At 46.1% G+C, this 25,977-nt stretch overlaps 1 protein-coding gene and 1 long non-coding RNA gene across 3 annotated transcripts; both read left to right on the top strand.

Annotated features, from left to right (window-relative positions):
• The first annotated feature begins 497 nt into the window (after positions 1-497).
• Positions 498-4,112, top strand: LOC120969991 (uncharacterized). 2 transcript variants are annotated; one of them, XR_005764716.3, is made up of 3 exons: positions 1,587-1,977; positions 2,738-2,906; positions 3,702-4,112. It is a non-coding gene; the product is annotated as an uncharacterized lncRNA (long non-coding RNA). The 2 variants fall into 2 exon arrangements; XR_005764715.3 differs by having other exon boundaries at positions 498-2,906.
• Positions 4,113-9,834: 5,722 nt separating this feature from the next.
• LOC109738559 (uncharacterized) lies at positions 9,835-14,500 on the top strand. Its single transcript, XM_073505835.1, has one exon. It carries the CDS (start codon positions 11,015-11,017, stop codon positions 14,252-14,254), a length of 3,240 nt encoding a protein of 1,079 aa, XP_073361936.1. The 5' UTR covers positions 9,835-11,014; the 3' UTR covers positions 14,255-14,500.
• Positions 14,501-25,977: the final 11,477 nt, after the last annotated feature.

The following is a 25,977-nucleotide window of genomic DNA, read 5'->3' on the forward strand; positions in this document are numbered from 1 at the left end:
ATGTTAGTTCGGAGAGGAGCGAGTTCACCTTAGCTTCAATATCCCTTGCTCGAGCTCTAGTCATTGGTCCATGTGGTTTTGTGGGAGACGAAGGTAGGTCCATGGGGATGACCGTAGGATGCTCCACATCATCTTCCTTGGGGGAATAAGGAGGCAACTTTGGAAGTTGTTGGAGAGCTCCTCGGAAATTCACGAAGCCTTGATATCCTGGTCACTGCTACTTGTGAGCTGCGTTGAGATTTTCTCGAAGAGGAGAGGATGATGCAGTACAGTAGAGATAAGTATTTTCCTCAGATATGTAAACAACACTTGCACACAAACAACAAATACTTCCAACCCAACGCGTAGAGGGGTTGTCAATCCTTCAACGGTTATGAGCAAGATTAAATTGTATAGTTTGTGATAGATAGATCGGACAAAAATACAAAATAAAATAAATAAAAGAAAATTGTAGCAAGGTATTTTTAGTTTTAATATATGATAAAAGATCGACCCGGGGGGAATAGTTTTCACCAGTGGTTTCTCTCAAGAAAATAGCATACGATGGGTAAACAAATTACTATTGTCCAATTGATAGAAAAGCAAATAATTATGACGATATCCAAGGCAATGATCATACATAGGCATCACGTCCGAGACAAGTAGACCGAAACGATTCTGTATCTGCTACTATTACTCCACACATCGATCGCTATTCAACATGCATCTAATGTATTAAGTTCATGGAAAAACGGAGTAACGCCTTAAGCAAGATGAAATGATATAGAGAAGATAAACCCGCATATGAATAAACCCCATCTTTTTACCCTTAATAGCAATGATACATGCGTGTCATGTCACTTTCTGTCACTGGGATTGAGCACCGCAAGATCGAACTATTACAAAGCACCTCTTCTCATGGCAAGATAAATCAATCTAGTTGGCCAATCCAAAAATACCGTAAAAAGTTATTACATCAAATAGATCTCCAAGAATACCGAGGAGAACATTGTATTGAAAATCAAAAAGAGAGAAGAAGTCATCTAGTTACTAACTATGGACCCATATATAGGTCCGTGGTAAACTACTCACGCATCATTGGAGGGCAGCAAGGATGATGTAGAGCCCCCTCCGTGATAGAATCCCCCTCTAGCAGAGTGCCGAAAAAGGCCTCCAGATGGGATCTTGTGGTTCTGGAACTTGCGGCAGTGGAAAAAGTATTTTTTGGACTCCCCTGTTGGTTCCACGATTTTAGAGAATTTATAGAGGCGGAGTTAGGTCAAACGGAGCCTCGTGGGCCCCACAAGCCACTAGGGTGCACTGAAACACCCCCCTGTTGGTTCCCCGTCTCTCCTCAAAATGGGTGTGGCACACTGAAACACCATAGGTAAAAATTGACAGCATCGACTTCACTTGAAACTTGTTTTGACAACACTTGTTTCTTCGGGGAGTGACTACAATAGAAGAAGGGCCACCGGTGCAAAAATAGAAAAAATCTGTCCGGGCCATTAGATCCCGGCTGAATGGTCCAGATTCTAGTGGATGGATCTGAGCGCACTGGTGCTAGGTACTTTGCAGAAAACACCCTTGGTTATAGTTGTTTTGCTTTCAGGATCATCTTCTCCACCGTAGGAACGCAACAGAGCAGGACCAAATCCCCCAACGTGTGGCCGCCTACTCTTGGACAAGCCCTGCCGACGGTAGCGGCGGGCCAGATCCGGTGCCTAGCCGGGAGATTGCGGCCAGTGGAGGTCCAGATCCAGCACTGCGCCGTCTTGTCGCCGGCGGTCTGGCTGCCCCGACGGACCTCCCATGTTTTAAGCTGCGGCCTTGTGCGGACAAGTTCTCCAAGGTACTCTGCTCCGACGTCCAGTGGACAACCTCGCTCCATCCTTTTTCCTACCCAACCAGACCATTCTCCACATGTCGCCTGCACCCCTGCCCGTCTAGCTCCGGCATCTGGGAACGCCTGAGAAGAAAACTACAGCCAGCCTTCTGGTATGCTTGTCTGCCAGGTTGCTACGAGTTTTCATAGTTAATTCTGTAGCATTTCATTTCGAAAATATTTTGTTCAACTATCCATATCATCTACACCATATTTTGGTCCTTCATCCCTGAAAGTACTTTTGCTTTGAAAAGAGTGTGCTTGGAGCATAGTAGTATGTTGTATCGTTGTTGGATGTTGTATAATTCTGCATCTTTGGAAATGATATGAGTGACAACATTTTGAAAATTCTAAGCATATGCACATTTAGTTTAGATTAACATATTTTTATCGTTAGTAGCAGTAGCTTGGAAGCTTACAATTATTTTTGGGCAAAGGCTATATTCAGAAGTATGCTTGAGTAGTACAGTAGCAAACCCACTAGTATAGTAGTGTGTACACACATTTCTCTATACCAAATTCAGTTAATTTTGAGAGACCTTTATCCAGTGTTGATTAGCCATAACAAAAAAACACAATGTGTGCTTACTTCAAAATTTGGACTGGCCAACTAGTTTGTGCTCATCTGGGTTATGCTTGCTTTCAACTTGAGAGCAATGACAAGGATATCCCTCTGTATGTTTGCCTGTGAGGTTGCAACTAATTTTTCTTAGTTGATTATGTAACATTTATTTAGGAAATCATTTTTGTTCAATATCTGTACTGCAAACAATATCCCTCTGTATGCTTGCCTGTGTGTGTATGTAGAAAAGAAGACATTCTTTTTTCCTTAAAAAAAGACATTCTTTCTGTGTATTTTTAATTTCCAAAAAGGGCACTTGCTCTAGAATAAAGGGACGCAGGAATAGTGTGAGGAGTTCAGCTAGAAGAAAAGAAGACCTGGAATTCATCAAAAAGACGCATGCAAGTGCAGCATTTGTAAGGGAGTGGCGTTCCATGATGCAAGGACATGCTCTAAGAAACAAATGACACAACAGTAGAGGTTCGTGCTTCTTGCTTTGAAGACTACCTATTTTTTTGTTTTTTTATTACTGCATAATAATATATGTTTTTAGATGAGTCATATTTGTTTGGTGTGAACCAATCAAGCTTAAGAGTGAACTAATCAAGCCACGACCTAGTGGAGTATCCAATTTTTTTATATTAAACTCTTTCCAATAAAAAGTATTATAACAGAAGATGTTATGTCGACGTACATATATTGTTCCTGCTCAATGTGAACAATTGCCATTGTTGTACGTCCATTATTAGGGTATCTTTTTGGTTTACTGGTCTGCACTTGTAGTGCTGCTGTCAGCAAAGATGTGTGCATTCAGGCAATGTTAGGGCACAAGATATAATTAGCAGGAAATGTCTGTTGGAGGGAGCAAACGGCTGATTGTTTTGACCTACTTGGGCTTGATTTGGGATAGACCTTTGGTTGCTAACCAGCCATTGATCCATAATGTAATATCAATACAGCAGTACAACCGGTAATAAGCTATTTGCGCTAAGCAAGTCTTACTGGGATGATGAGCTGCGAAAATTGATACAAGTGATCCGTCATTGTCAAGCTGTGAATATATTTGCCATACAATATTATTTTCCTTGTCTCTTCACTGGTCTAACATGTGCCTTTGTGCTGCAGCATCAAAATTTTACTTTTGTCATCTACGAGTTAGCAAAAGTACTTGAATTGCATTCTTAATTGTTCAATACATACGCGATTAGGATTAGAGAACATTATTTTCCTATTTCTTCCCTTGTAATGTAAACTATTTTTTCCTTGTATTTCTAGATGCGCTCTCACAACCGGAAACATCAGGACTACAGATGGATAGAAGAAGCTTTTATCAAAGTCTTCCCTTTCTGACAATTGAGAGAATTTCTCTGCAAGATAAATTTAACTCCGTTCTTGATCATGCATCTGTATGTGCCTGTGCTCAACTGAATTGGGTTTGCTTGGTGTGATCTTTCCCAGAACAAGAAGCTTCATGAGCAAGTAGTAGAATTGGAGGGAAAGGGTAGAGCTTTTCTGTTATGTACCATCAAGATATTAGTCCTTAATACTCTGTTTTGCTGGCCATGTACTAAAAATGGTGCTACCATGCCTCATCAAGATATGTATATGCTTGTGATATGCTCAATCTGGGATGGTCCAGTTTGATGTTTTGTTATGCTTCAAAAGGTGACTAAATCTGTGCCATAAGCCGCCGTTGGACAAAATGAATGGAGAAGGAGATGAAGTACTTGAGGTGGTTGCTGCAAAAGTTCTGTTTTATAACTAATTGCTAGTAGGGGGGGGGGGGGGGGGGGGGGGAAGTGGCTGAGATTCTTCCACCAGAATCTGTGCCATCCACCTACGATCCAATGGCTCATGGCTGTTTTTCTATTTTTGCACTGGTGGCCCTTCTTCTATTGTAGTCGTTCCCGTTTCTTTGACTTTGTTTCTTCATGCGCTAAGATATTATTCGCTTCCTTCGATATTGCACCTGAAATAACCAACGACAAGGAGATGAAAGCATAGTTGTGTCATCAAGGTTACAAGGTAAACTTAAGTTAGCGGTCACCATGATTTCTCCTTTGATGTATGGGGTGTATCAATGGTTGCCATGTCCCATCACAGGAGAGCTCCAGCGCCGATGAAGGTTGACGGGCTCGAGTGGACACGAGAACGACGCGGGCGAGAGGAAGAAGAAAGGTTCGAGCGGGCGTCGGGTAAAAATGGATCTGGGAGCCCTGCCATCCTATTTATAGACAGGGTAAATACCCAAGCGTCACGGTCAAACCCTAGGTGGCGCAGTGACTTTTTGCTAAGAAGGCGCCTCGATTCTCGCGTTGACATGTTTTGGCCTAGATTGGGAGTACCAGAAGAGAACGGGCAAAAATAAAAGATAAGTATGAAAGAAGTATTCATGACCAGTGAAATGGCCGAGAGGTGGAATAAGAGACATCTTAGCTCGAAGCATGGGCCAAAGCTGACTGTTGCAGGTGAGACCCGTATTTCGGTCCTTAATACTGTTAGCTTACTCTTATTTTCAGGGAAAGCTTAGCAGGAATAAATCCAATCTAACTCGAGGGCTAATGTTGGGGATACTCCCCACGGGCAAGACCCGGCCAGAGGAAACTCGGCGAAGGCCTGGAAGTGTAACCCGGCCTGGGTTGAGACCCGCCAAGATCCAGAAGGCCCACACTGGGTAGCATTGGAAGAGATGTCGACTAGTCCATGGGCTTGTAAGGAAAAGCCGGCCCAGGGGAGCCGGCTTACGAAAAATCCCAAGCCAGAAGGAGTTCTCTTAACTTGGAAGACACAGAAGATCTACAAGATTTAGAGTAGGACTCAGATTATGGGTACAACCCAGAATCCACTGTAAGCCAGGGACCCAGCCTATTATATAAAGGGGTTCCTGGGACGTCCAAAGGGACAGACAAGTTAGAATCTCTCGAAAACTAGCTAGCGAAATAGCACCCTTGTAATTGAGATCATCGTCATCAATAGCAATCAAGCATGAGTAGACTTTTACCTTCGCCGTGAGGGGTTGAACCTGGGTAAACTCGTGTTTTTCGGTTTCAATCAACCCCGTCCAAGCTTACACCTAGCAGCAATGGCATCACCACTTAGTTCTCCTATGAGGACATTTGCCGTGAAAAAACCACGACACACACTCCAGCGTCAGGTCGTCTACTGCTACGTGACAGAGGCAAGTGGGATGCCTCAACCGACCATTATTTGTATAACAACACACATGTTTTTACTGATCAAATGTGGTACCCCAGGCCTATATAAGGGGAGGGCCAAGATCGAAAGAGGGAGAAGCAGGTTAGCACCTGCAACACTATCAGCAACCACCATTGAGCAGAAGACTAGTAGTTAAGAAGAAGAGTAGAGATAGGAGTGTTCGGGCACTCTAGCTAGTACCCCGACCAATACTGGTCTCACCCGGACCACCATCTTTGTAACACCGGAGCACTTGTATTTCTCAGATTATATCAATACCAACATGTTGTACGTTTTTACACTAACATGGCGGCCTGAACCTGTATAAAATCCCTTGTGTCCTTACTTTTTTTTGTGCCTTTGATAGTGGTTTGACTAGGCGTTTAGCCCCGGCAGAACTCACAAATGCAGGGTATCCTTGATCCCTAGTTCGGGAGAACACACTCCGACACATGTGCCTCCACTCCCTCCGCCATGAGCAAGACCAAGAGTTTACGCATACAGAAGCGCCAACGAAAAAATGTTTCCTCATCAGCGATCAACTCTACAAGATCAGACTGGCCGAGTCCGAGCGAGTCGCTTGTGCCCTTACCAACAAGGGCAAGGGCTGGAGCGTGCGGGTTGGAGTCCATGCCCGACCGTCACCGCCAGCTGGACGCGACCGATTGTCTGCACGAGGTGGAGCGGTTGCATCACGATCGACCAGGGCTGCCGCGACTCCTGAGAGGTTGTTCGCCACTAGAAGGGGATGTTCGCCACTAGAAGGATGATGACGACGAACTGGCCGATGATGGAGGTATTGACGGCCACGGAGCCCATCCCGCGAGGTCACCGTCTGGTACCTTGCTTAGTTTAATTTTGGTTCAAATTTCATTCGGTGCTTGAACTTCGTTAAGTTTTGTCCTTTTGGTTATAAATATATCAAAATTTAATAAATATTAATTCCATCCATTCTTGTGAAAGACTAGGTAAGTGCCCGTGCGTTGCACAGGGGCATACATATTCTGTTGACTCAACACTGATTATGGCTAACATATACATGTAGGATCCTCATGCACATCAGATGACACTGTTGTATTTTTTACCGCTAGCATTAGATGATATTGTCGGCCTTTCTATTGCTAAAATCAGTTTTCTTCTTTCTCCTCCTTCTTCTACCTCCTTACCCACTATCTCTGGCATACAAATCTAAGCGTACAACCTTTGTCAATGGTGTAGCTAGCTCGCAATCCCCCTTTCAACCCCACCGTACAGTTTTTTATAATTCACATTGTTCGCATCTTAGTAAGTCTCTCTCCCTCATCTTAGTTAATTGCCCGTGCGTTGCAACAGGATATATTTATTATGATATTTTGATGGTTCAGTATTAATCATGTCTAACATATACCTTCAGAATCAACATGCACATCTTGTATTGTATGCTTTTTTTACCGTTAAAGCAAGCTTCCCAATCCAAGCTCGCCACCCCTATGAGTGATGCATCCGGCTCACCACCCCCACCCGACCAACATATACTTTGAACGGGGCATGAATATTCTAATAGTTTAGTACAATCATGGCAAATATATACCTTTACAACCCTTACGCACATCTTGCCGAATCATGTCTTGTTCATAAACATTTCGTCTGAAAGCAAATATAAGATGTAATGCATCCTTCAATCCCATTTTTATATGGACAGAATATGAGCGGGCCATGAAACCCCAAGATTGAGTTCTACTCCCTCTATAACAAGATATTTTTTCACACTACGATAATGTCAAAAATGTCTTATATTACGTCACAGAGGGAATAGTTGCTTGTGTTTTTCTAACACCGGCACATACATCCTCGTATTGCCGTCTACCTCGCTTGCACACCATATTTTTTCTAAATTTAGTAGATCTATAAATGGTCTCACATATCTTGGGAGATGAAGTGTACTATATGTCTAATTTTCAAATGGAACGACTGTGGTGCAGGTGACTGCATATTAAATTTCTTATTTACAAAAAATAATCAAAGATGCGTGGAATGATGATTCTAAATACAGAGTAGTACAACATGATGTTATGTGGTCAATGCAATGATATCACGAATCCATTAGTAGTAAGGACTCAGGAGTAAATTATGAGTTAACTTCTACGAAGTGGGCTCCTTTATCCATGTTCGTTTTTCTCCCTTGAGCTAGCACATCGAAGTAAGGTGAGCCTCTACTGAATATAAAGAGAACAACAACATCCTCTGGTTTTCAGTTCTAGTGCACCTAGACTGCTAACCAGCTTGTACTTCTTTCCCATCTAATAAAGTTCGGCCAACGGCCCTTCGAGAAACAACTATGTTATACTCTTAACTGCAACATGTAGAGTCATTTCATTGAACATCTCTTAGGCGTTTAGATAGACGGAGGAACAAGAAATAAAAATCATATCATAGGGAAGAAGATTACCTTGCTTGCCCCTGGCAGTCCCGTACGAAATCCCATCAACAGTGCCCATGGCATATGATCACAATTTACAAGTTATACATATCAACATACTGGAATGTGTGGCAATTCTGAACATTAGTGCATGCCTTGAATCATTGAATGTCTTGAGCTTGTACTCCTTAACCGTTTCACCACCTGAATCTGTGCTCCCCCCTTATAATTTCTCATGTGCAACATCAGCATGATCTGAGAAGATAAGGACTATCCACTACTGCATGATTGTTCTTATCTGAATCTCTAATTGGAGTCACATGCTCTCGTTGTCCTGTCTTGCTCTTGCAACAGTAGCTGCTGCTGCTGCCTTTTTATTGGTGATCTCTCTGCTTTGTTTGTTGCTAATGCACGTATGCGAATGCAAGGAGCTCACCTCAGCGGGTGCTACGGACATGGCAGGCGGTCGTGGCGCAACATGTTGAGAAGGACGGCCTTGAGGTGCGGTACACCGGCGAGCCCGTCCCGGCTGCCGTCCGGTCCCCCGCGTCTACAGATGAAACGTGCCCACAAGGATCGGCCATATGGATAAGAAAGATATATGTGAATCACGATTTTAGAAAATCCAAATCGGGAGTGCATGTGCAGGGCCATTGATGGGGGAGTGCGAGCGGCCTAGAGATTTTTTCCTTCTTTTCCGCGGATCTCAACAATTTCTTCCTGCATGTCACGCGCGGTCTCCGCGATTATCTTCCATACATGTATGTGATTGCCTCCTTCTGATTTGTTTACCGATTGGTTGGAAGAAGAAAGGAAATTGATGACCTTCATTAAGTTTATTGCATTACCATAGAGGATATTCATTACCATATATATACTGATCGCGTTTGTATTACCAAACAAAAGATTGGTTACCATACATGAATTATCTGGTTGCCAAAAAAATAGAGTGAGTCTGTCCAGCCAGATGTGAATAAAACCGGCAAATAGGAACCAGCAGAAAGAAAACCGGTGAAGGGAAGAAAGAAAACCAATGATGGGGTGGGGGTCGTACGAGAGAAGGATGGACGAAGGGTGGGCGACGTAAGAGGGGAGAGGGAACGTTACGTTCTTTTTAGGTAGTATTTTCCGCGGATCTCAACAATTTCTTCCTGCATGTCACGCGCGGTCTCCGCGATTATCTTCCATACATGTATGTGATTGCCTCCTTCTGATTTGTTTACCGATTGGTTGAAAGAAGAAAGGAAATTGATGACCTTCATTAAGTTTATTGCATTACCATAGAGGATATTCATTACCATATATATACTGATCGCGTTTGTATTACCAAACAAAAGATTGGTTACCATACATGAATTATCTGGTTGCCAAAAAAATAGAGTGAGTCTGTCCAGCCAGATGTGAATAAAACCGGCAAATAGGAACCAGCAGAAAGAAAACCGGTGAAGGGAAGAAAGAAAACCAATGGTGGGGTGGGGGTCGTACCAGAGAAGGATGGACGAAGGATGGGCGATGTAAGAGGGGAGAGGGAACGTTACGTTCTTTTTAGGTAGTGTATATATATATATATATATATATATATATATATATATATAGAGAGAGAGAGAGATAGAGATAGAGATAAACTTGAAATGACGTTTGATGCACTGAGTTGGATAGGCGCGCCAATCTGCTACACGGACGTGTCCGTCTCTGATTTAATGCTTGGTGTTGCCTTTACAGGTAGTCCCCACTGTCCAGCAAGCCCGGCTTCACGGAGCCCCTCTTCTTGCATCACGCGTTGTCTGGCTGACATCCGGGTCTCGCATCACTCGATGAACGTCATCGGTGACATCGACCTCAGTGACGTATTCCACCTCAACTCGATCCGCGACTACACACACAAGACGGCGCCGGGAGTTCTGTCGCTGATGTTCCAACTGATCGCGCTGTCCGGCACCAGCGCAACCGCAGCATGTCTCCGACCGGCGACCCTGCCGCTGGGAATGCAGGAGGTGACCGGCTTGCGACGGAGTGGCTGGGTGGGCGCACGGTGCAGCTTGCGAGGAGCGCGCGGCAGGTGCTCGACGAAATGCCCCGGCAGCATAGCCCGACAGGTGCTCGACGAAATGCGCCGGCAGCATGGCCCGGCAGGCGCTCGAGGGTAACGCGTGCAAGAAAATCCTAATGGACCCGATGCACGCCTGCCGCCCGCCCGCTCCGCTGCGCTGCTGCAGCGCCCGAGGCGCCTGCTACTGTAACAGGTATGCACGTGCCCAGCTGCTTGCGTTTCATTGCGCTCGCGCTGTATGATGGGGCTGCTTGGGCATGGGTATTTTCTACACTTTTTTCGAGGCAACGAACGTGGGTATTTTAGTTATCAATGTGCAAAAGTTCAGAAAAAGGTCACTCCCTCCTCTGCTTGCCGTGTGAAACTATTGGGAAATGGATTTGCATAATCTTAAGCGGCTGTTGATAGGACCCAGGGGATTGGCAAGTCTTCAGTCCGACGATGCGTGCATCTGGTCGCAGCTTGTTGTCTTGTCGTCCTGGCCGGACTTAAAAACATGCCGACCTCTGTCCCTGTGGCAACCTGGTACTTGAATGGCTTATATATTAGCTTGGCATGCACTTGGCACTTAAATAAAGTAAATCTAGCACGATTCTCGCTGGATACTACACAGGCATAGGCACAGGCACAGTCACGGAGTATCATACAGTATAATATGGTATTCAGATGGAAAGACATGAAGGATGTCGACAGGCTTTCTTGGATGTTTGTGCAAGTTGTATCATGGCTTGCGAATACTCAAGGTATCCTATTGCTATTCGGTAGGCATGCATGGATGTTGTACATAGTAGTATGCTGTAATCTGAGATTATCTGAACCCAGCACACATTTTGCCCACATAAGTAAGTTTGTGCTGCTCCAAATTATAGGTAGGAGTGTAGTAAATAGCTGCATGAAGCTAGAACTCACTAGGAGTAGACTGCAGAAAAGGACTGCTGCGCTTTTATGGCCACAACGGCGAAGATTCGGCTATTTGAAACGGTCCACGTTTTTGTCCATGTGATATTATTGTTGGGCTGGGACTGCGATGTGGCTTTGAAGAGTGGAGTAGTTCTTTATCTTGTCCGCTCCCCCCCCACCCCCTGTGCAGTGGCACTGTGGAAACCTCAGTCTCGCAAGCCCACATACGCTACAATCTTTAGAGAGGAGCTAAAGATTTCAAGAAATCTCAGAGCCATGGAGGATCCCGGAGAGCAGAATGGCAATGCCCATGCCCCTGCAGCTGCCGGCAACACTCTCGACGAGCCGCAGCAGCTGCAGCAAGACGGCGCCGACGAGGCCGAGGCGCAGCAAGAGGGCGCCAACGAGGAGGCCGAGCTCCTGTGGAAGCTGAGGAAGTACCTGGTGCTGATGGCCATCCTCGTGGCGGCCATCACGTTCCAGGCGGGGCTGGCCCCGCCGGGCGGCTTCTGGCAGCACAACGACGAGCATGGCCACGTCGCCAGCGGCATCGTGATGAAGTCCAGCTACCCCAGGCGGTACCTTGCCTTCTTCTACTACAACACCATGGCGTTCGGGGCCTCGCTCATGGTGCTCATACTGCTCCTGCTGAGGGAGCTGACCCACAAGGCGGCCTGGCTCCGCGCGCTCCAGTTCGCCATGATCCTTGGCTTACTGGGGCTCATGGGGGCCTTTGCCGCTGGGAGCTGCAGGGAGGTGAGGACCTCTGCTTACATCTGGGTGTTACTCCTTGGCATCTCCGCCTATGTCACACTCCATGAGGTGTTCTTCAAGCACCTGGCACCTGAGCGGCTGCGAAAATTTCTATCCGGTTTCAGTAAACGTTGGAAGGGAACTCTGGGGGACATTTTCACGTCATCAAAACCAGATGAGCAAAAGGCTTCAAATGCAGAGAGGGTAGCCGATGAGGGAGTGACTTCAATCCAGATGGAAGAACCTGAAAGAAATGGCAGCTCCGTGCAGGTTCTTGCAGAAGAAGAGAAGAAGAAAAAGGAGAAAGAGGCTGCAGACAGAGAGGAAGAAAAGGAAGATCTTGAAAGAAATCGCAGCTCCTTGCTGGTTCTTGCCACATTGGTAGCAACAGTGACATATGTGGCAGGGCTAACCCCTCCAGGTGGCTTCTGGTCTGATGACAACAAGAACCACATTCCTGGTGATCCGGTGCTGCGAGACCACTATCCACGCCGATTCAAGGCCTTCTTCTATTGCAATGCCACTGCTTTTGCTGGATCACTTGTCATCATCATCATGGTCCTCAGTCAAACAGCAGTGGATCATGTTGTCAAGTCAAATGCTCTGCGGTTGTGTGTGGTAGTCAGTCTATTTGGGCTTATGGGGGCATATGCTGCTGGAAGTTGCAGGGAGGTACATACATCTATCTATGTCTTTGCACTTGTTGGCACAGTCTTGCTCTACCTCATCATCCAGTGTATTGAGCCTGCTCTGTCTAAGTTGGCATGTATTGCAAACACCATCACTCGTGTGAAAAAGAGAAATAAAGAAATGGTTCAGCAGCTGAGGACTTTCATCACTAACTTGTTAGAACCACCTGGCATACCAATACAAGTTCAGTCAGAAAATAGCACTCGAGGCACTGGTAATTTCCAGAAGTTGCGCACATACCTTCTATTGCTTGGCATCCTTGCCGCCACAGTCACCTTCCAAGCTGGGCTGAATCCACCAGGAGGTTTTTGGACAGATACCAGTGATGGGCATATTGCTGGTGATCCAATTTTGGAGACCATCAGTCCCAAGCGCTACAAGGCATTCTTCTATTGCAATGCCACAGCATTTGTAGCCTCTTTGGCCATCATCATCCTACTCCAGAGCCAGTTGATTACCATTCATGCCATGAAGCGTCATGTACTGCAAACAGCAATGACACTGGTGCTCTTTGGTCTTATGGGAGCCTACGTCGCTGGAAGCAGCAGGAAGTTCTCAACATCCATTTATGTGTTCGTCCTAGTCCTCCTAGTTTTCGCCTATGTTGTACTTCATATTCTATATGAGAGGACACTAGGGAATACTGGGAGCACAGCAGGGAATACTGAGAGCACAGCAGGGAGTACTGAGAGCACAGCAGGGAGTACTGAGAGCACAGTAGGGAATACTGGGGTTTCCATGCCAGAAACCTCCCAAAATCCTAGTTCTTCTGAACCTACTCTTGAAGAAAAAAAAGATTTAACCTCCCAAAATCCTAGTTCTTCTGAACCTACTCCTGAAGAAAAAAAAGATTTGCAGAAGAGGCGCAAGTTTCTGATGTTGCTCGCAATTCTAGCAGCTTCTATCACATACCAAACTGGTATAAGCCCACCAGGTGGCTTTTGGACTAACGGCCACCGAGCAGGTTATCCAGTGTTCCGTGACGAGTTCCGAAACCGCTATAGGGTGTTCTTCTACTTCAATGCTACTGCTTTCATGGCATCCCTGGCAGTAATTCTGTTGCTTGTTAACAAGAGGCTATGCAACAAAGGTCTGAGATGCCATGCTCTATGTGCATGCGTGTTGGTTGATCTGATCAGCCTCATGGGTGCTTTTGCTACTGGAAGCTGCAGAGAAGTGTCAACATCTGGCTATGTCATTCTTGTTGTTCTTGCAGTGTTTGTCTATGTCATAATTCAAGTCCTGGTTCTGACACCAAAAGATAAGTGGAATGAGTTGCTGTGGCCTTCTAAGCACCAATATCCATCAATGAATCACACGAGAAGTATACATGATACTGATAGCAAGAGAACAGAGCACAAATGGCGCAAAGATTTGATGCTGATTGGAACTCTTGCAGTCACTGTCACATACCAAGCCGGTCTGCTTCCGCCAGGAGGAGTTTGGCCTGATGACCAGGATGGCCATTTTGCAGGTGACCCAATCCTCCATGATACCAACCTAACACGGTACAAGGTATTCTTCTATTGCAACGCCACAGCATTCATGGCCTCAATGGTCATGGTCATCCTCCTGCTGAACAACACAATAAGCAAGCACAAGAGATCTCTCTTTGCCATGAAAACAGCAATGGTCTTGGACTTGCTTGGTTTACTTGGGGCATATGCCGCGGGCAGCTGCAGGAAGTTGAAGACATCTGCGTACATTTTTGCACTTGTCATTGCCGTGATCATCTACATCGTCATTCATGTCTTGTTGTCATTTGACGAAGTGGCAAGGTTAATGAAGGAGAAGGGGAAAAGGTGGGTGCCATGTCTGAAAAGGTGCTTGTGTTGCAACTGATTCAAACAATCAACCATCTGACGGGGAACCGGGAAAAAGTCCTCTGCCTGTGTAAGAGTAGTCTCAATTGTGACATTTGTTCAGTCTATCATGACTTCATGAGATAGACACAACCTCCAAAGTTGTAATTTGTGTTTTATTGTTGCTCAAGGCCATCATGTAGTATTATTTGGTGCATTCTTTGAATGTGAGCAAAAGATGATATAAATGACAACTGTGAGATGTGAAGTAGTTCTTCTTTCTTAGCTAACAATTTGTGGAATTACCTTCTGAAGTGAAAATTGTTTGCCTACACGAATATGCAGATCATATGGTAGCCCAGAAATGCAATATGCCAATATTTATTAGTGGTAGAGAATGCTAACTGACAATATCCAAATTTGCAATGACAACAGAATAAGCATCTTGTGGAGAGGGGCAAAACAGTCTGCATAGATACTCAATCCTTGGAACAATACTGAAAGAGAGATAATAGGAGCAATGTTCCAAAGTGAGGATGTAATTTTAGCTAAATAGTCTCTTTGAAAATGAAGCAATTCAGTAGTTTACTGCAGGGTGGTGTCACTAGTATTTTATCAACACAGAGACGCTGACACCTTCATTGGATTCTGAGTTGAGCTGCCCTGTTATTTTTGTGTAAATAATGTCTAGGTATGAGGATATTTTGGGTATGCATTATTTCTAGGCACTGTACTTTCTCTGATTTTATAAAAGAAATTCAAGGGGGGGGGGGGGGGGGGGGGGGGTGGAAGATACTTGTTCAAGGATGGAGAGACATGGCAGGAGCAAACCTTCCTTTCGTTTTTGCAAGAGAGGAAGGAGTAGATCTTTGGCGGGACTACCAGGACCTCCCTGGTTTCTGTGATGAAATTCCATCAACAGGGCCCGTGAGGAAGAGCCCTTGTCAGTGTCTGATGAATTTCTCTGTAACACAGCGCATCAACTGCTTGGCAAAGTGCCAGGAGATTGCACAAATAACACTGCGTCTCAGCTTGCCAAACTAATTGGCATGGGCCATCCGTGGCCCAAACTCAGTGGAATGATTGGGATGAGGACCTGATTTTGGGAGGTGCAGAATGCTAGGTTGGACAGGGCATCTGCTTAGGCCCTCCACTATGTAGGCCAAAACAGGTGCCAAATCCACTTTTGATGCATTTGGCATCGATGACGCTCAGCCGGTGCCCTCAAAAAAATTCAGGGCATCGAAGCACTTACTTGCTTCAGTGCCAAATTCACTCACGCAATAAAAAAACACTTTTATGGGAGAGGGAGAGGCTGGTGTAGTTGGGTTTATTGATTAGTTTCTATATATGTGGGACTGTGTGCACAACGGTGCCAAACTCTCTCACGTTGTGAGAGCAGTGCCTTTTTTTTATATTTGGCATTGATGCGTACATGGCATACTTTTCAGAAGTATGGCATCGGACACATAGTGGAAGGCCTATGCTCTAAATGATTTTGCTTCAGTGTGGGCTTGCCATCAACATTAGAAGCCAGTGAAAACTAAATGTCCATGAATAACTGAGTTTATTCATTGTGTTCCCAAGCATTTATTCATTCGAGAAAGACTAGGATGACAGAATAATGGAACCTTCATGTGTTTCCATTACTATCTGCCCCAGCAATGAAGGAAACTAGTTTGCATTCCTCGCGTACTAGTGTACCCCTGGTAACACAACCGACTGTGGTTCAGGAGAGTGTGCACAAGGTTCATTGTGCAGTTATAACCTATATTAATGCATTACTGAAAAAGGCTTTCGTCTCGCTTTATATATATAAAGCAAACCATCAGAGCCACAAGATTCAACAGAGGTTCACAGCACACACACACAGGTAGCACACAAACAGGTTCAAGAGGGTTTTGCTGCGGGCACAACTCAACAAGCCCTAAATAAAGAGAAAAAGGGGGTATCTCAGGCCACCAAGTGGCTAATTCGGCTCGGGAGGTGGTGGAGGAAGCGGCGGCACAAAGCAGAGGGCCATCGCGCGAAGATCTGCAATGAGGATGTCGATGGTGTCTCGGTCCTGCAGGCGGCTAAGCAGCCGCCAGAGCTACAAATAGCCACACATTTTGAAAACCGCGTCAGTAGCTCGTCGAAGAGGCGCACGCTGGATCATAAGTCTATAGCGGACCGTCCAAAGCGTCCAAGGGAGAACCCCAATACCCAGCCACCTAATGTGGCGGTCATGCTGCGGAGAGGCCTGGATTTCCACAAAGATGTCAGGGAAGTTGTTGTTGCACCAACGTCTACCGACCACCTCCCGGAAGCAACTCCAAAGGAATTGTGCGAATACGCAGGTGAAGAAGATGTGATTCGAGTCCTCCACCGTCCCACACAAGGGGCAAAGCCCATCACCAGGGCCGTTCCTCTTGAGGACCTCCATCTTTGAAGGTACCCGGCCTCGAATCCATTACCACAGGAAGATCCTAATCTTCAGCGGAAGTCTAATAGCCCAGATATCGACCGGGGGCTCAGGGCCCGGAGTAGTCGCAATGGCCCGGTATAGCGATTTGGCGGAGAATCGGCCCGAAGACTCCAGATGCCAGGAGATGAGATCGCTCGACTGATCCACGTCAAGCGACTGGAGGGTGATGCCACTACTAGGGCAAACCCTAGTAGTAGCGCTTGTTTTTAAGCTAGCAGTAGCGCTTGTACAAGCGCTACCACTAAGGCGCTACAGCTAACTAGTAACAGTAGCGCTGGAAAGGGAGCGCTACTGCTATACCTAGTTAGCAGTAGCGCTTTTCTTTGGTAAGTGCTACTGATAGTACTAAGTAGCAGTAACGCTTCTTCTGAAAAGCGCTGCTGCTAACTTTTCCTGTATTTTTAAAAATACAGCTTATTTTCGTTGTGGTTTTATATACAGTACTTTCATCATACGATTTTATGACCATGATTAGTTATTATATACAATAGTGGGTGAAATGAACGTGGAGTAGATTCAAGTGGAGGCAACATGTGGTGCATGTCGAAAGTACTACTAATCCAAACTTGATCTAGTTTGGATTAGTAGTACTTTCGATGTGCACCACATGTTGCCTCCACTTGAATCTAATCCATGTTCATTTCACCTACTGATATATATAATAACTCATCATGCTCATATAACAACTTAGCATCATGCATCATCGATCATAATAATAAATAACTCATCATTGGTTTCATAATAACAAGTCATACTCATCATCATCGATCATACAACTTCTACTCGATACCACATCATCATCATAATCATCTAACCAATCCTATTTAGTTGTTCTTAGCACATGATCATGAGTATTAGCTAGGACCTACTACCTTCTCCTAGGTAAAATAGCATAAAACAAGATAGCCCCTGACTCTCCATTATGGAGAATGGAGATTATCCTGTCTCCAATTCTTGCCTTTCGCACAATCTTGCTTCCAAGAACCTCCCTACGACTGACCATACATTTTTTCCATTCTTTGATTATCATGTCTTCACTGGTTTTAGAAATCCGATATGGACATGTGTGACTCGTAGGATGACCTGGCTGTATGTTCAAAACATCAAGGCGACCATTCTGATACATCAGATGAGGCACATAATCCGACGGGATTTTCTGTTGAAAAACATAGTAATAACTTTGTAGTTAGTAATGTACTTAAGTTTTAAAAGAATTTATGCAAAAGATGCACGGATATCGTAATAGTAAAAAATCTTACCATGGCATCTCCATGGATGTTACCGTGGTTCAACACATGCACTAGTGGCACGTATTCACCATAATGTGGAGGAGTTTGATAATAGATATTGTAATTCTCAAGATCAGTACAAAATGCGATCAGATGATTTTTCTCCTGATAAGTTAACTCAGAGCCATCGGTGTAGTAGGTTCAGTCTACTATCTTCCGCACATTGTTTGAAGAATGAAAATAAGCTGTCAATGGAAATAAGCTATCAACTATTTTGAAATAAACAATATAAGTTAGTTAATAACTATGTTTGAGAAACTCACATAGCGGTAGAATTGGAAGCGTATTAATAAGGACCCAAATGTTCATATTGTCTTGGTCGATGTCAGGATCACCAAGATCCATGGTGACAAGCATACCCTCATAAAAACCATACATTTTGCAAAGTGCTTCCCAATTTTTGCAACCAAAATGGGTTACGCTCTCAGAATTGTATAGATTTACTTCAAAATCCATACCATGATGGGTCCTTAGGTGAATTTTCTTTGTTTCGAAATTTTCATGGTCTTCAAAATCCATCCTCTCCAAGACATAGCGTCTTGCATGGCATGGGATAAGCTACTCGAATTATAAAAGATGAAAATTACACATTGAAATAGTTGAAATCATGCTTAATTACGAAAAAAACACTTGTCGTCGTTGCGTACCGTTTCAACATCGAAGGTCTCCTGGAGCTTAATGCTGAAGCGCCGATCTTCGTCCAGGTGAGGCCTGTCGCACAGACCTCGGTCGTCGTTGCACCAGCTGCACTCCCCCGGGAGACTTTCGTCGTCCGATGACGACATTTCCTACATTCATAATTCAAAGATTAAACTTGTACAATTCAATATATGTACTACAAAAATTAAATTAGATCATTATTATTCATCACGGGTTGACTATCGGTCTGTCGAGTCTTTTTCTTGAAAACTCTCAGCTCGCGTGGTGTATACATTCGACCGTTGGTGATGGTCGCTCCTCCTTTCGTTCCCGAGTGTATTACACCAAAATGTCTAGCACACGGGAACGAAGGAGAAGCGACCCCCACGACAACAGTCAGGATTTTTCGTCCTCTCATATGTGCTGATTCCTCTCTGACATTTGCGACCGTCGGTGATGGTTGTTACTCCTCCTTCCCCTAGTGCATAACAAAGGTCTAGCACCCGGAGAAGAAGGAGAAACGACCCCCACGACAACAGTCGGGCTTCTTCGTCCTCTCTTATATATGGTGGATACACTCCCTCACTGATTTTTCAACCTTCGGTGATGGAGCCTCGACAGACTTAAAGTCAGCCCAAAATGCCGTTTAATTATTTTTCTAGAAAATCCAGGCCACTCGATATTTCCTACATATTCTAGCACAAGTCATGCCAGAATTCACGAAAACATCCGGCATGACCTTTGCTAAAAAAGGACATATCGAGCGCCTGAAATTTGCCGGAACAGAAATTAATCAACACTCTGGCAAAACATATGCCACTATAGGAGGTGTAACCTGCAAACATGGCCGGCCACTTGGGCAAGCACATATCCTATTTGAGCAACACAAGATATACATGTTTATATCTACATCATATGAGCATTCAAACTTGATGGGGACGATAGAGGGGGGTCGATGACGGAGGGGGTCTCACCTCGAGGTCGGAGGGGGTCGGTGACGGGGACGACGACGGTGATGATGGAGGGGCTCCTTGATTTCTGCAAAATCAAAACCCCTATAAGCTACCAACTAATCAAATGCATACGCCTTTCATAGTGCTCTCGAATTTTAGCATTCAAAGTAGGAGTAGTTTTCCAATATGAGCATTCAATAAGCAAAACCAAATCGTAAAATAAATTAGTATTCAAATTAGCATGCATTCAATAAGCAAAACTAAATCATCTCTTTCGTCTGTACATCGTCGAATATTGTCACTAATACACCTCGAATAGTATCATACATATAACATCACTAATACAGCTAAAACCGTAGCGAGCGACGGGTGTCGGCGCGGGCGGTGGACACCCAAAGAGAAGGAACCATCACAGGATCATAGCTCCAGTGAGATCCCTGAAGAACCTGCCAGGTATTGGAGAACCCGCCCTCCAACGCAACCATGTAGCGACGGACGTGCTCGTCCTCCTCGCTGACACGGTGACGTACCACCTCCGCGGCGTCCTCAAGCCTCCGCACCGTCACTGGCCCACGCGACCGCCACCAAAGAAGGTTCGGGTCAACGACGAGCTGGCTCCTCACCAAGCTGCGCCCCCTGGAAGGTAGCACCTCCCAGTACCAGCCCGGCGGAGCCCAGTCCCGGACATGGCCCCTCTGATCAAGCAGGCCTCCTCCGCCGAGTCAACGATGAGGATGCGGGATAGGCATCGTCGACGTCGATGCGGGAATAATTGGTTTAACTAAAAAAATAAACTAGTTCTATTAATTTTCTTACTAAAAATAAATTAGTTCTATAGTAAAATTTTAATTAGATCATCAAATCTCATATACCTAAATTTTCTTACTAAAAGTAAACTAGTTTTATTAATTCAACTAGTTCAACTAAGCACTTACTATAAATAAAATAAACTAGTACTTACTAAAAATAAACTAGTTTAACTAGTTCTATTAATTTTCTAACTAATTCTATTAAACACTTACTAAAAAACAATAAAAAAACTATATTGAATTTTTTCTATAAACTAAACACCACTGCCCTAAATTAACATCTACTTAATTAGTTACCTAACCTACTTTCCTAACTAAAAAACATCTAATTAATAGTACCACAACTGCCCTAACCAAATTAACATCTACTTAGTAACCAAACTAGTTAACCAAAGATCTAAAAAACATCTAATTAACCTGTTAGTAAACCTAATTAACCTTGCTACTTCACTTAGTTCAACTTAGTTAACTGTGACGCCCGGATAATCAAGCTACAGTAACCTCTGCTAATAATGCCACGTCACCTCGATTACTGTTGCTAATCTCGCGTTAGTTAGAAACTGATTCAAATTCAAGTTTGAATTAAAGTCAAAACAATTAAAGTTTTCAACAATTAAAACTAAAATGTTCAAAATGGAACAAATAAATCCTAAGTAATATTGGTGGAGAAACCACACCTTTATAAAATGTGTAAATACTCTAAAATGAGCCGAACAGGAGCTAAAACCAATAAGTAAATGCTTTTTATAATATATGAAATGTTTAGCTAATTTATTTGGGAGCCCAAGTTATTTTGGCATTAGAATAAATAGTAACACTATTTTAGAAACTAATTTTATATTTTATAAAACTAAACTAAAAAGAAAATTAAAAGTAAAACAGTAAAAAAAACAAAAGGATAAAAAGAGAACACCGCCCTCCCTCGCTGGGCCACGGCCCAGATGGCCTCGGGGCCAATCAGGCCGGCCCACCCGTTGACCCAGTATAACCCCCACCCCACTAACCCTAGACACCCACTCCTCCCAACTCACCCCCACGATCCCCCTCGCCCCCTTCCCCTATCCCGATCTGGGCGGCGCCCCGCCCCTGGCACTGTCGACGCTCATCGGTCGCCGTCCCGCCGCGCCTCCGTCATCGCCCATGATGCCACCTCACCGGCGCCGCCCATCCCGGTCTCCTTCCTCTCCCTCCACCACGCCGTCCTCCCCACTGCCTGCCGGCCCCGGTCGTCCCCGCCGACGTCGCCGGATCCGCCTCCTATCGTCGTCCTCGCGCCACCGCCATGCAGAAGCTCCGGCCATAGCCGCACCCGCCTCGTCCTCCGCGTCCGTGTCGCGCCAAGCCGCCTCCTCGCCGGAGAGGGGAAGGATCCTGGAGGCCCCGTCGCGGATCCGTCCTCCCTCGCCTTGCTCCCCTCACTGAAGTCCCCTCGACGACCGGCGCCCCCCTCCCGCGACACTGTTGGACGCCGCCGCTAACCTCGTCGTCGATCCGCTCGGCCCCGACCTCCTCCGGCTCCGTCGAGCACCCTACCGGTTTTGCTGTGAGCCTCCGGCCCCCCACGACCTTTTCCCCTCCTCCCCGTGCCCTCCAGCACCGTTTTCCGCTAGCTCTGCCTTAGTCGCCGCCTTCCGTCGCCCCTAGCTTCAGACGAAGGCACGTCTCGACGCGACGCCTCGCGCTTATCCGTTTGGCACCCGGGGCTGCCCCTTTTGGTCGCCAGAGCCACCGGCTCCGCACGGCGCCGCCGTTCTCTGAACTCACCGACGGGCACGCACACGCACACACATGTTCTAATAGTGGGTTGACCCACTGACGTGTGGGCCTGCCCGGTTTAACTATTCCCCTAACCACCTGATTAGAACCTAATAAAACGGTTTATTTGAATAACTAAAAATGACATGTGGACCCATTTCATTTAAAAGCATGTTTAAAGGTATGGAAGTCAATGACATGCGCCCCCAGCTAATCTGTTAAATTAATCAAGCTTTTAAACACTATGCTATAGACGGCAGGGCCCCCACAGCTAATAACACTAATTAACATAACAGAAATTTGTTAATTGAAATGTCTCACTGACACATGGGTCCCACTGGTCTTTTGACCAGTAAAACCACTGACTCGGCAGTCCCAGTCAGTGACAGGTGGGACCCCAGCGCCCCCCTTGACCAGTCAATGTTGACCCAGTCAACTGCTGATTGGGCCCACATGTTAGTCTCATGCGCACACTTCTGGATACACTTATGTGTACCCATAGCAATTTATCTTTTATTTTCGAATTAAACTAAATCCTGGAAATTTAGAAAATCATTTAAACTTAGAAAAATCATATAAAATAATCCGTAACTCAGATGAAAATACTTTGTACATGAAAGTTGCTCAGAACGACGAGACGAACCCGAATATGCAGTCCGTTTGTCTGCCACACGTTCCTAGCATAGCGAACATGCAACCGTCCCCCTCCCTTTCATTTGTCCGAAAATGCCAAAAACCGGGAACACTTTCCCGGATGTTTCCCCCCTTCGCCAGTAGCACCTAGTACTGCGTTAGGTCACCCCTAGCACCGCGTATTGCCATGTTAGGCTTTGTGATGCTTTGATTGCTATGTTATTCATTATGTTCCCCCTCCGTTACTTCTTTCCGGTAGACCCCGAGACCGCTGCCAGTACCCCTGTGATTGACTACATCGACGACGAACCCTTCACTTGCCAGAGCAACCAGGCAAGCCCCCCCTTGATCACCAGATATCGCCTATTTTTCTCTATACTGCTTGCATTAGAGTAGTGTAGCATGTTACTGCTTTCCGTTAATCCTATCCTGATGCATAGCCTGTCATTGTTGCTACAGTTGTTACCCTTACCTGCTATCCTACTGCTTAGTATAGGATGCTACTGTTCCATCAGTGGCCCTAAACTCTTGTCCGTCTGCCATGCTATACTACTGGGCCGTGATCACTTCGGGAGGTGATCACGGGTATATACTATATACTTTATATACATGACACATGTGGTGACTAAAGTCGGGTCGGCTCGTTGAGTACCCGCAAGTGATTCTGATGAGGGGGCTGAAAGGACAGGTGGCTCCATCCCGGTAGAGGTGGGCCTGGGTTCCTGACGGCCCCCGACCGTTACTTTGTGGCGGAGCGACAGGGCAGGTTGAGACCACCTAGGAGAGAGGTGGGCCTGGCCCTGGTCGGCGTTCGCGGATACTTAACACGCTTAACGAGATCTTGGTATTTGATCTGAGTCTGGCCATTTGGTCTATACGCACTAACCAACTATACGGGAACAGTTATGGGCACTCGACGTCGTGGTATCAGCCGAAGCCTTCGTGACGTCAGCGACTGAGTGGCGCGCGCCGGATTGGACTGGAACGCCTGCTAGGCTAGGTCTGCTTCCGGCCGCGTTCGCAACGTGCAGGTGTGCAATGGGCGATGGGCCCAGACCCCTGCGCCATAGGATTTAGACCGGCGTGCTGACCTCTCTATTTTGCCTAGGTGGGGCTGCGACGTGTTGATCTTTCATGGCCGGGCATGACCCAGAAAAGTGTGTCCGGCCAAATGGGATCGAGCGTGTTGGGTTATGTGGTGCACCCCTGCAGGGAAGTTTATCTATTCGAATAGCCGTGTCCCTCGGTAAAAGGACGACCCGGAGTTGTACCTTGACCTTATGACAACTAGAACTGGATACTTAATAAAACACACCCTTTCAAGTGCTAGATACAACCTGGTGATCGCTCTCTAACAGGGCGACGAGGAGGGGATCGCCGGGTAGGATTATGCTATGCGATGCTACTTGGTGAACTTACCATCTACTCTCTTCTACATGCTGCAAGATGGAGGCTGCCAGAAGCGTAGTCTTCGACAGGATTAGCTATCCCCCTCTTATTCTGGCATTCTGCAGTTCAGTCCACTGAGATGGCCCTTTACACATATACCCATGCATATGTAGTGTAGCTCCTTGCTTGCGAGTACTTTGGATGAGTACTCACGGTTGCTTTTCTCCCTCTTTTCCCCTTTCTATACCTGGTTGTCGCAACCAGATGCTGGAGTCCAGGAGCTAGAGATCCCGAGGATGATTCTACATGGAGTTCGGCTTCGAGGAGTAGTTAGGAGGTCCCAGGCAGGAGGCCTTGCCTTTCGATCGTTGCTACTTTTGTGCTAGCCTTCTTAAGGTAAACTTGTTTAACTTATGTCTGTACTCAGATATTGTTGCTTCCGCTGACTCGTCTATGATCGAGCAATTGTATTCGAGCCCTCGAGGCCCCTGGCTTGTATTATGATGCTTGTATGATTTATATATGTTGTAGAGTTGTGTTGTGATATCTTCCCGTGAGTCCCTGATCTTGATCGTACACATTTGCGTGCATGATTAGTGTACGATTGAACGGGGGAGTCACATTAACCTAATGAACTAAATTCACCTAAGTTAATTAACCTAGAGGGAGGAGGGAGGGGGAGTACCTCACGGTGGTGGAGGAGGCCGGCGGGGGAGGAGGCCGTCGTGGGAGGGTGTCCGGCGGGGGAGGAGGCCGGCGCGGGGGAGGGTGTCCGGCGGGGGAGGAGAGTCGGCGCGGGAGAGCTCCGGCGCGGGGGACGGCGGTGCGCGGGGGAGGGCGGCGACGACGACGGCGGAGAGGCACGCGAGAATGAGAGTGTGAGGGCCGAGGGAGTGAGAGAGGTCGAGCGCGGGTCGTTGGGCTGGATAAGGAGCCCGTAGTAGTAACGCTTCCTACATAAAAGCGCTACTACTATGCCTGGCCTGCCGGCAACGGCCTGGCTGTAGTAGTAGCGGTTTTTATTAAAATAACGCTACTGGTAAGTGCATAGTAGTAGCGCTTTTTATAAAAAGCGCTACTGATAAGTAGTAGCAGCGCTTTATTATAAAAAGCGCTCCTACTATGCTACTGTCTATAAGCATTTTCCTAGTAGTGTGCACTCAAGGAGCTCATGCCAGGCGGCATATTCCGGAGGCCCAAATGGCCGCCGGAACGCGAGGCGCCCTAAGTCAATAAGGGCCACCTCGATAGAGATCCTAGGTTCCACTGCGATGGAGAACAAATCCAGGAATCAGGTGGTGAAGGGGCGATCCCCAACCCACCCGTCGAACCAGAACAAGGTCGATGCATCGGACCCCACCGAGATGGGGGGTCTCGATGCGGAGAACAGGAAGCAGCTGTATGATGGACTGCTAGACCTGTGAACCGCCAGACCGCTGACAGAAGGCAAGCGGTTGTCCTCGGGGATATTTTCTCCTGATGATGTCTAGCCAAAGGTCGCCCTCCCCATTTGCAATTCGCCACAACCAATGAGTCAGCAGGGCGATGTTCATGTGTTTGGACGACATGATCCCGAGCCCGCCTTGGTCGCTGGGTTTGCAAATTCGGGCCAGCGAACCATATGGTATTTTTGCTTACCGCCCTCCCCAGCCCAGAAGAATCTCGCTTCATACTTGGCGATCTCATGATGGAGGGTCTCATGGAGGCCATATCACTATGTGCGTTCGGTTTATTCGGTTTACATGGTTCGGTTTATACGATTATTCGGTTTGCACAGTATTAATACTTCGGTAAATATGGTATAAAATTAAAATACGGTTCGGTTTCGG

Source organism: Aegilops tauschii, chromosome 7 (genome assembly GCF_002575655.3).
Source record: "Aegilops tauschii subsp. strangulata cultivar AL8/78 chromosome 7, Aet v6.0, whole genome shotgun sequence".
NCBI classification, from domain to species: domain Eukaryota; kingdom Viridiplantae; phylum Streptophyta; class Magnoliopsida; order Poales; family Poaceae; genus Aegilops; species Aegilops tauschii.